Source organism: Nelumbo lutea, chromosome 2 (genome assembly GCF_056320005.1).
Source record: "Nelumbo lutea isolate HS-2025 chromosome 2, American lotus-T2T, whole genome shotgun sequence".
NCBI lineage: Eukaryota > Viridiplantae > Streptophyta > Magnoliopsida > Proteales > Nelumbonaceae > Nelumbo > Nelumbo lutea.
In genome coordinates, this window is record NC_142685.1 from 58,044,463 (window position 1) to 58,056,547 (window position 12,085).

At 38.0% G+C, this 12,085-nt stretch overlaps 2 protein-coding genes across 2 annotated transcripts in view; both read right to left on the bottom strand.

Annotated features, from left to right (window-relative positions):
- Positions 1-829: 829 nt before the first annotated feature.
- Positions 830-2,484, bottom strand: LOC148870941 (aquaporin TIP1-1-like). Its single transcript, XM_088969755.1, has 2 exons — positions 1,559-2,484; positions 830-1,447 (listed from the first exon to the last, which is right to left on the bottom strand). Exons 1-2 carry the CDS (start codon positions 1,940-1,942, stop codon positions 1,076-1,078), a joined length of 756 nt encoding a protein of 251 aa, XP_088825881.1. The 5' UTR covers positions 1,943-2,484; the 3' UTR covers positions 830-1,075.
- An 8,974-nt stretch (positions 2,485-11,458) lies between these two features.
- LOC148870942 (uncharacterized) overlaps positions 11,459-12,085 on the bottom strand; it is a 28,093-nt gene continuing 27,466 nt past the window's right edge. Inside the window, exon 7 of the mRNA XM_088967162.1 lies at positions 11,459-11,649. The gene's annotated coding sequence lies outside the window, so the exon portion shown is untranslated. The remainder of the gene's footprint in view (positions 11,650-12,085) is intronic.

Sequence of the window (12,085 nt, forward strand, 5' to 3'; positions counted from 1 at the left end):
GATTTACACTGCAAGACTATAAACATTCAAATGGACCGATACCCACACTCTATGCACTCACGCCCGCCCATGAATTAACATCAATTCCGAGCTGGCACCTACCCGACGGTACATTGAACCTACAAATTCTAATTGAGGGTATCGGTCATTCTCCCAAAAATAAATTGAAATCTGATATTTATAGAATGTGCCTCACACCAACCTCACAGCCACATCCCACTCTGTATTAAGAACATCTCCCATCACATACTCCCCAAAAACGCACCACAGGCCACATTTCAACCAAATAGTGAAAAAGATCTCCCAATGACAAATACGGGAGATATTTTCTGTGCATCTGAGAACGTATATTGAAAAGATCTCCCAATAACAAGTACGGGTTCTCTCTGCACGCTCAGATGTGCATGTGAGACAGTTTTGGGGCGCGCTCTATGGGGCGCAGATGTGAAGGTAGAGATCACGAATGCATGATTCCACAATATGCGGGAACCCACATGCTGCTTCTCTGGCAGGCCCCATAGCCATAGGTCCGTCCTTGCCAGATTTTCTCCGATTTGTAGCTATTACAGCTGGGACTTGCTGTCAATTACCATGTTCTGATGCTCTGAGTCTCAGATACCGTAAAATTTTCCTTTGTACCATTAACCTACCGAACTCGTGACTTATGTGAACTTACATCGGCGTCCTAGGGAGATGTTCCCAATGCACGCTGTGATATACCTGTGGGGCACCGTGGGGCGCGCTGTGTAGGGAGCCAATATAAACTCGTGAACATCTCGTGGAGTCGTTGTAGCTTGTAAAGACGGATCATAGAAACAAAAGCCAACAATGAGAAGATGAAGAGAGTATCAGACTTCTGATGATCATGCAATGGAATCAAACAACCAAAACAACATTACATAGTTGCACAGCCCTACCTACCCGGTAGTCCGATACACACCAAAGCATTCCTTGGAAATCGGACGGTGGATGATGGAAGATTGATTACAAATTCTGATCATGAATTCACACAAAAGTAAAAACTAAAAAGGAAGAAAACCCCTCGACACAACCGCTCTCATCATACTCATTTCTTTTAGTAGTCGGTGGCGGGCAACTGCTCGTGAGAGTGGTTGATGAAAAACAACTCGTACACAATACCAGCGAGCCCACCTCCGATCAGAGGCCCGACCCAGTACACCCAGTGGTTCTTCCAGCTCCAGCTCACCAAGGCCGGTCCGAATGATACGGCCGGGTTCATTGAAGCTCCGTCAAATGCCCCACCCGCCAGGATGTTGGCACCCACGATGAACCCGATCGCGATCGGGGCGATCGTGCCCAAGCTTCCCTTCTTCGGGTCAACTGCGGTCGCGTACACCGTGTACACAAGCCCGAACGTCATCACGATCTCGAACACGAACGCGTTCCACACGGTCACCCCAGATGACAATGAGAAAGCAGAGGTAGTCTGCACCAACCATAAACAAGCCCAGGCCCAGGCCCAGTTTAACGGTCAAAGAAACGGAAATAACTAACTTCTCTATCATCATTCACGTGAAACGGTGAAAGTGCTACTCACCAGGCCACCGGTGGCGAACTTGAGGAGAAGGCATGCAACGGTGGAGCCAAGGAGCTGAGCGATCCAGTAGAGGATGCCGCGGAAGAGAGTAATGTTCCCGCCGACGAAGGCGCCAAAGGTGACAGCAGGGTTGACGTGGCCGCCGGAGATGTTGGCGCCGACGGAGACGGCGACGAAAAGGGCGAAAGCGTGAGACAACGCGGCGGCGACGAGGCCGGCGGGAGTGGCGGAGCCGTTGCTGGTGAGCTTGTTGAAGGCCATGCCGGAACCCTCGCCGGCGAAGACGAAGATGAGTGTGGAGAAGAACTCAGCCAACGCGGCCTTCAGGGCGTCGGGGTGAGTCGCCTCCTCGGGCCTTCCAACTGCGATCCGACTGACCGGCATCTCCTTCTCCCAATGGAAAGATCAAACGCCTCGACTCTCGACTCTCGATTAGCTAGGACTAGAAGTGTCTGTGACTACGAGTGTGGGAGTCGATGCAGGATCTGATATCTCTGTATCACTGCTTGAGTCTCCACTTATATTGGGAGAGACTGAGATCCACAACCGGCTATAGCCAATTTCTTGGTCATAGAGGACAATAATAAGTTTTCATTGTTTATCCCTAGTAATAATTTCCCGTTCAGCACAGTGGGCATTGGTCCTTGTATTTACAGCTAAGCGTTCCACCTCCACAGCAAAAAGAAGACACGTGTATGACATGGTAAGAGCCACGTCGGATCTCTGACGCTCTGACAGCCAGCCGAGACGGGATTTCATCCTCTGGTGTATGGTTATTTTCAATTTTTTTAATTATTTTAAAAGCATGGGGAATCGGCTATAGCCGGTTGTAGACCCTGTCTCCCAATCAAAGTGGAGACTAGGGTCCACATTTTCTCGGAATCTTTTGAATTTTGTTGGATTAAATATCAATGCGAGATTATTTTTCTTTTTTCTAATTTTATATTTCAAATATATTATGGGTTAATTTCTTAATCTTTATGCCCCATTCGGTTTTAGTTAGTTGGGTAATTATGGGGTATTTGGTATCGATAGCGTTTATAAGATAAAGGTTTTATATAATTTTGTGTTGAAAAAAAAGATAAAATCTGTTTGAAACGTTTTGTACAATATATTTTTGTACCTCAAGGCCATTAGGGGCCACTAGACGACACCACTAGCAGTCACATAAGCTAAATAGTAAAAATGAAAATATCAAAATTAATGTTTTTTTATAAATAATTTACACGATTTTCGAGAGAATTGTTTATCTGATAAATGGCTCAATCAAATAACTTCTTTTTTAGGATTTTTTTTTTTGTTAAACACATCTGCAATGCTCACCATTATTGGAAAAGCTACATGATACCAAATACCATCTATGTTCATGCAAGAAAATGTTTTCTAGGTAAAACTTGCTCAAATAAACATGATTTAGTGTTCTTGTGCGGTATATAAAGAGAGAGAAAGAGAGAGAGAGAATATTATCCTTGTGTGGGTAAGTTGGAGGGGGTAATTGATACTTTCTCGTATCTTGGTTATCATGGGATCCAATATAATTAGCGATAAATAAACGCGAGAATCATGATCAATTTACTGATTGACCGATTTATCTCCCACTAAATATGGGAACAGGTCTTAAATGGCATTTGGTAATAATGTGTTAATCTAAAAAACAACTTTCATTTCAGAGTTTAAATCTAGCTTGTATTAACACATGAACCATATCTCTGAAAAATTTTTTAGGTTTATAATTACTAAAATATCCTCATTTTTATCAAAATCATTAGCGACTTACAAGAGTTTTATTTTGATCTCCCCTATTTTTTTCTATAATAATAATAATTCGATTCGTACACTCAATGCTAGCCTTATCTTTTTTTTTTTATTATTATTGCTCTTAAGTCTTAATCAGCTTTTTCTTTTTCCTTTCTCAAAGAAATTGTGTTTACTAAAAATATAAAGCATAGACTATCATGTGGTTTGGCCACAATTGCGAAAAACTGGATTGTACGAGAGATATACACAAGTCAAAGATGGATAGAGGTAGAGCTTCTTTTCTCTTTTAAAAATCTTTGGCCCCAGTTGTATCATTTACCATGTTCACTTTAATTATCCTGTTCTAACTGAATTGTTACTGTCAGAAATGAAATTGTTTTGGCCACTGATTTTTGGGTGATAGTTGGATCGTCTGGTTTGAATATATGGCATGTTCTGACAAATAAATTAAAAATAAAAACGATCAAAAAATAGTTGAATAGGTTGATGGTTCGATCGCCTGAATCAATGGGTTATTGATTTTTCAATGATTTTTAGCCAAAAACCGAGTTTAAGATAAAACTAAACCAATTGCTTGGAGGATTTCTGAGCCAAACAATCTGATCATCTAGGTCAACAATGGTTTGAAAACCTTGATTACTATGCCAATTGGTTGGTTGCTAAAATCACTAATTAATTGTAGTGAAGACTTCAATCGATGTTCCCAATGCACAATCAGATGTATATGTGGGGCATACGCTGATGCAATCTCAATTCTCAACATCCACCTGCACCTGGAATGAAGAATGAAGGGTTATGGGTTTGAGGAACGGCTACCCCCATTATGTAGTCATCGAGTTAAAAGTTTTTGCTCTAGAAAAAAGCTGAGCATGAGAATATCTGTACATATAAAATTCATGTGAAGATATTTCCAATGTGCTATTGGATTCCCATACTTTTTGGAATATGTTAAAATTTTTGGTTGCAGCAAATGAGGGAATTACATTGTTTGTTATTATATAGTAATATAGTAATATAGTAATTACAACTTAAAACGCTCGTAGTTTGGTGGTGGGACCATTAACTTGCCACCTGTCCCATTTTCAGTGGACCAATAACTACATGGGTTTGTCGAGTGGTGAGCTACAAACATGACTGATTTGATGCAATCTAGGCCCCAATGTATAACCCTTTGCCTACCAACTTGGATTGTAGGGTATACCATTAAGGATCTGTTTGTTTTTTAACTAATTTCTACGCATTCTTTTTTTGTAAGGAAGTGTATGATTCATGAAAAGTGAACTTTCCTTGTAATAAATTTTTTTGCCACTTTCTCGGATAAGTTTTATTCTTTTCTAGGTGAATGAATCATTTATCCATGGAAGAGAAAATTGGCCAAAGTATTATTATGAAAATTAGGATTCCATTAAAAATTTGTTTCATTTACTTAATTAATATATTCTGACAAAGAAAAATAAAGTTAAATGCATTTATGCAAATAAATAATTTCATAGCAAATCAACCCTAAAATTAACCTAAAAAATATAGGGCTTGTATGAAACTGGTTGATCATGATTCCTGAAAATCCATATCTATAAATTATAAATTCATTCCGGGTTTGGGTGAAGATTCAAATTTGCTAAGTATTAGGTATGAAACAAGTTGGAAGCTTAGGTCTACCTATTCCATTTCATAACCAACTTTGTAAGGATCCTCTGAAAATCTGGCTACAAGAAGCAAAATACTCGTGGGCTTCTATGGCCCATTTCTTGCCACTTGCCAGTTGCCACGTTCCTTCTAAGATAACAAGCCCACCCTTCCATAATATTACCTATACTCCGTGGGCCCATTTACTTATGTGTCCAATAACAAAGGCAAAAAAGTAATCCAAAAAAGGAAAAAAATATAGTCCTCTCATGCTTTTCATGCTGTAGATATTCATCCGTCTATGATTAATATTTTAATACAACGAATTAGAGGAAAAATCAAAGCTTTTGAAAAAGAGAATAAAAATCTATTCATAAACTTCATCTAACCTCTTAACCTTTTAGGTTGAATGGTTTCTTTGACACGTATCTTTTCAATTTCAGAAAAAAAAAAAAGATATTTAATTCAAATAAAAGAGTCAAAACTTCTACATTTTAAATTAATTTTAATTTGTTTAAATCAAACATAATTATTTGTGTAAGTGCATGGACTTGAACCCCAAAGTCATCACCCAACTTAACCAGTTTTACACAGAATAAAGAAGGAAAAACGTGTAAAAAGACACCCACCAACCCAAACACCGATGCACAAAAATCTGTGCATGCAATAGCGAATCTCACACTACCACAGCTATAGACACTTTTGCCTATACAGTTCCAACAGCTTCTTGTAATTGAAGTAACGTACATAAGTAGAGTAGTGAGATATTCTCAATACAAGGTTGTAAAGTTTGTTTCTGACTAAAACCAGGATTCGGAACTCTACATTTATAATAATAAGATGAAGATTAAATCCCCAGGGACTTCATGTCTTTCTGAGAATAGAGCCACCACCCTACTGCAACCTTCATCATCTTCCACCAGCCACGACCCTCGTAGACCTTTTCCCCTTCTTCCTAGAGGCCATCCTCCGTCCTTCAGGAAACCCATATTCCCATTGCCTTACCCCCATACAACTGGATGTCTTGTACTTAGCATGGGTCATTCTCTAATTAAATTTCAACACTAGATATGGGTGAACCTGTGCTTCTTCATGCAGTTAGGAGATCAGTCAAGAATAATATAACATAGATTTATAGATAATTTTTGTATTCACTATTTTGACTGAATTTTAACTTAAAAACAAACCAAAAAAAAATGCAATAAGAATAACCAAACATCCAAAATCCTTGGCCCGTATCCACCAAGCAATGTTTTCACTTTTCATTACTCGGTTATTAGTCAGGCTGGAAGAATTTGGGTTTTGGGGCTTTTCCTAAATAACCTAGTCAGCCTTCCAAAATTCCCTTGATTGTTTGATATAAATGCCTCGAAATAGACACGTTCTCGCATCGGGTCCTGGACTTGCATTTCCGGCCTGACCCGAACCAATTGAAAACTCCACCTGATTTTAAATTCCAATGCCATTATTAGCGTACTACAACCATGTCCCCAAATTAGTTATTCCCATCGGCACAGGGAATTGCAAGTACTTACCAATTAATGAAAGCTACAGAGAGGAACCCACCATCAGTGAAGTTATTTCTCGGGTTCAAGATGCTTTCAATTCCCACCACCTCAATCATTTAATCTGAATGTACAAAACTCAGGAATTTACTTCATTACCCATCAAAAGGGAATTCAGTATCCTTTTAACCTTTTTTTGGTATTAAGGTCTCCTTTGTTTTTCGGTAAATCATTTATCTGAGTAAATGTATTTACCCTATCAGAATAAGTTTTTTTTATTTCCTAGGTAAAGTTATATAATGATCATTTTATTCATCAAACAGTTATTATTGAAAGGACAATTTTCGTGTGAATAGAAAAATTATTTACTAAGTCTTAAGTCTTAAGAGGGTTTTACTTACACAGGTAAATGAGCTGCATGAAAATCCTTTTTTGCTATGGGATCCATTAATAACAAAATATGAACATGAATTTCTTTCTTTTCCATGGGATCCACCAACTTACCCACCCCTATTTACTAAAACACAAATGCCCCATGAAATGAATTCAATATCCAAGTTTTACAACTTTGTACCAGTTGAATACCTAGAATAGGGTTTTAAATTTTGCTGAAATTGAAGAGTTCTAATTTTGGTTAGTTACATGAAAGAGTTAAATTAAATGTTTTCTGATTTTGTCTACATTTATTTTGGCCAATACTTCAGAAATTTTGGGATGGTTTTAAAGAAAATCAAAGAATCTATAAAAATTTACTATGTTTCAAAATAATGAAAATTTCAGTTTTTAACCCTTGTAGTTTCTTTTAATGATATTTATTTTGAAATTTAAAATATATTGATCAAAATTTGGGCTTATTCTTTTCAGTGAGGGACCAAAATAATGAAGTTTTCGATCTAATTCCTAAAAACTTTGGCTAGAGTAAAACAAAAGAAGGCTCATTTTGATGTATGAATAGACATCGAATTTGCTTGTTAAAATAGTTTCTTTTATAAATATTTTAGGGTCCATTTGTTTCGTGTGAATAAGGGTTTGGAATCGGAATAGTAATGACCCATTCCAATTCTATCCATTGGAATCGGAATCTCATTATCATTCTTAATAAATTGGCATTACCCCATTTGAGGGAATGGCCATTCCCTCCTCTCCCTTTGGAATGAGAATCTCGTTCCAATCAATTTCGAGTCTGATCCCCATCTGAACCATAGAGGCAGGGAAATAGATCAATCCAATTTCGATTCCATTTCCCATGGATTTTGATTCTGAGTCCGACCAAACAGACCCTTAGATTCTCATGGTTCAGATGAAAGATTGCGTTGACACTTGATTGATTCATTTATTTCTATTCATTTAAATTATAAGTTATGGAAGTAATGAGACCGAGACAAAGAAATCAAGTTAAAGCACAATGAAAAGCCTGTGATAACTACTTATCCTGATATTCTGTTTTAACGGTCTCAATTTTGAACTTTCAAATTGGACAACCCACAATGTTCTTTGGGTCTCCGGCCCATCACCGAATTACCAGCGATTTTTCTTATCTTTTCACTTGATATGTGACCTACTGACCTTATGAACAGATGACAAACAGAAAAATTAAGGTGATATTCAATGTGTAATTTACTCAAGGACAAAAACATTGGTGAAAACAGATAGACAAAATTGTCCTCGAAAAATGAGAACCCAAATAATTGCTTTTTTTTTTTTTTTTGTTATGGATAGAAAGACCCAATTAAATTGGTGTGGTGGGTATCATTGCCATCAGCCCATCACATGAGCCCAATATGGCATCAGCCTTTATCCCTTTCTTTGTTTCTTTGGAAAGCAGCCGTGCATGTCCTGTCTGGACTAATTTGGTTCCCGTTTAGCAGCAAGATCCATGATCCGTGTTTCCAGCCTGGCACTCTGACGGGTCGCCTACTCCTCACTTTACAGCTTTACAGAACCTTGTTCCCCCTAGCAGTTGAGACCCTCACGTGATTGGAGTGTGTTCCATCTGCTTCCGGAGTAAGGGTAATGCTGGCATGCTGCAGTGTGGATGATTCACATACATGTCAGGATGAATTCATCCGACCCGGATTCATTCTAATCTCGATTCGGACTTGAGGTAAGGTAAAGGACCAATTGAACTTTGAAGTGGTACCACTTTGGTGGATAATGGGTTCTGAGTACATATGATCCAACCCATATGGGTATAAGCATTTGGGGATTGTTTTTCTTTTTCTTTTTTTTTTGGATTTTGAGAGGGGGAAAGTTGGTTTGGTTTTCATTGACCAAAATACTTATGTTCTTTACTTCTTATTTTTAGATTTATCTAGGATTCATGGAAATTTTAGTTTCACTAGGTAGCACTTATCCAGATGGATAAGTAACTTTTCCATTTGAGGGAAAATTGCCAATATGATGAAATAAAATTGCTTCCTTTAATAATGACTTTTTATGGCTAAAATGGTTATTTTCTTATTTACCTAGAAAATAAAATAACATGGATATTACCTGGGTAACTTTCCAAAATGTGAACAGGGCCTTCATCTCTGTGATCCAAGAGCTAATTTTCAATGCTTTTGATGGTTTTAGTTTAGTTTATTGCCATTTCATGATGCTTGGGATTGTCTTGACAACATTCTTTACACCTTTTTCTGGTCTCTTATTTCTTGGTTGTGGGCAGTGTGACCTTTGAAAGGATGAAGAGTTGATTCCATGGCCTCAAATGATGACTGTATATCCCCATCTTTTGAATGAAAATTATGGGAAATGACCTCTGGTTCCATGTGAAAACAGATATCCAAACATATTCATTGAGTATTAATATAGACAAGAGAACAAAATTGGGCACAAGTAGGGATGTTAACCAGCCGAGCTAGCTCAAATTAAAGCCTGAAATCAGACTAAGCAAGTGGCCACGGCGCCGCTGGCCTAATCCTTTGGACACAAAGAATCGTTGTTAATTACTAAGCAAACAAATAGACCAGATAGCTGTTAATCTACTCTGTAGAGATTGTGGGGATATGTCTAAGGAAGACAAGAGAAAGTGGGAAAGAAACATATATTCGATTGTTGTAGATATGTTATTCAAAGTCTAAATCTATTCTTTGAAGATTGAATTACTACAAATCAATAAGAAAATGCTCAAAAGAATCCCTTCTCTACATCCCTACTACAATTGTCACCGACCCTAATACAAAAACTGAAACCTAATAATAGATGTTGAGCCCACTACTTGCCCACTTATTTGAGTCATTTCCCTTTTTTGTATTTTAATTCCAAGTCTCCAACTGCCCCAAGAGCTTTAAAAATGCTTCCTGAAATAAATAATTCTTCCTTCACACGTCTAGCTTTTACTTTTCTTAATTAGAATTTCTTGAATTTGAAATAAGAGTTCATAACAACCACATATAGCTTGCAGGGAAAAGGAAATATACTTTTCCATTTCAAGGAATGTGTTCATCAGTGTTAGGAGATCCCAAAAATGATAAATGGAGATTATTTATTATGTATTTATGTCTACATGGAGTCGTTCTTTGGGATTTCTTAATTTACCAATTAATGGCTATTATTCAACAGCTGTAGATCAGTGATGAGTTCAGAGTTCCCCTCTTCTTCTTTTTTTTTGTTTTGATCCGCTGCTCCTGCTGGCTTAGCTGGGCTGCTCCATCAGTTATGACATTCCCTTGTGCTTCGATGCCTTTTGGAGAGCCTCAAAAATGGTGCCAAGAACAGAAAATGAAGATGAAAGAAGAAAAACCCCCTTCTACAACTTACTTGGTTCCCTTCTTTTCTTTTGATGAATAAGAACACAGAAAATAAAAAGTAAATTTTCTTAATTTCACCAACAATGAAAACCAAAAGAGGGAGACAGTATGACCTGTTCAAGGGCCAGGCTTCGGGCCTGATTTACACTGTGGCTCAGGCTTAGAACCGGGCCCATTCAAATTTTAGCAAAAACCAAGCCCGAGCCCGGCCCATGAACAGGTTGTTATTTTTTCCCTCCCTTCATCAAACAACAGTGTTAATTTGCGTGGGAAATTGTGGCCAATAACATGGGAAACAGACAAAACAGCATGGCTTTTGTTAACCAAAGTGCCTGTCAGTTTGCTGGGAGCCAGTACCATGTAATCTAACTTTAACCAGCATTTCCTTCAACCCAGTATGCAATGACATTGGTCTTTGCCTCGCATGGTCATCAACTAGCTCTTTGTTTATTTATCTTTTCTTTTTCTCATTTGTGACGCATACTTGGTAAAAGAACAATACATGAATTATGGGTCAGATAAATTAGAAGTATAGAACCAAATCAGATAGAATTTCAGCTCTTTGGTTATTCCTTCATTAAGGTCCTGACATGAAATGATAAGCCCAGATACACCCACCCATTCCAGAATCCACCAGTCGAGTTACTTTCATTTTGAGACCACTATCACACTCCCTCTCCGAGTATGAAGTTGGCATGTTATGTTGAGCAGTTGAGCCCATGCTCCCTCAACTTGTCACTTGTCACCACCACCGACCAAGGATGTGGACAATGAAAGAATAAAAACAGAACGCTAAAAACTGCTGGGAAAAAGTTGGAAGGATGTTGACAATGGTAATTACATTAGCTAAATTTAAGCTTAACTAGCCAATTGGCTTCACCTATTGGCATCATAACAATGACGAACGAGGAGGGCACACCCACCCCGGTTATCCACTTAGTCTACCCCAAGTCAGCCCTGCACAGATTTAGATGGTCTTGACACATGCAAAAGAAGACCTGGCAGTTGATCGACAAGGACAACACACTTGGTTAGGTGAACCTATCTACAAGATGTTAAGACTTAGAGTCTCAACCACCTGTTCACATTACCCTACTGCAAAATTTTTGCAGAAGCCAGACCTAAGCTTACTCTTTAAATGTAACTACTAGAAAATTAAGTGCACGAGGACAAATATAGTAATTAGGAATCCTAAAATAGACACTCACAGAACAGATATCTAAGGAGAGAGAGAGAGAGAGAGAGTGAGTGAGGGAGATTAATTGGGAAAAAATTTGCAAATTCAATTAACATAATAAACAAGTAACTATGCAAAGGCAACTAGTTTTATACAATGCAGTAATCTATACAGCCTCTCATGTTATAGTAACATCCATCAGCTTCCTGATGCAGAAATACTTCGCTAGCCAGTAGCCACTCCATCTAATATTACACCAGGCCCACAGAAATTAACCTGTTTCAACGGTATTTGTGCATAATTTAGCATGAAACAAACTAAAGGATTTCTAGAAAATACATTCGTGAACTGTTGCAGGACAATAACAAAGCAAGTTTAATAAAGATCAGTAAAAGGAATGGATGAATAAACTTGAAATTATGTGGTTATAAATGCACTCTGGTGGTTAAAATCAAAACACAAGAAAAGACCATTGCCCAATGTTGGTCCCAGCTATTTGCTGGGTCTTGATAAGGGTGGACTGGATATGGAGAGGCAGAAAAAAAGATATTCAAATATTTCATATTCTTGGGAGTGTGCATTTGTGTAATTCTATATGACCATTACATGGATGCCTAAAAGTTTTGCCTGAGTGTACAGTTGCGTCTGTTTTAATTTTAATGTATAAAGTTTAGTTAGGAGTTATCTAATCATTTAAGTATGTTTGCATTTT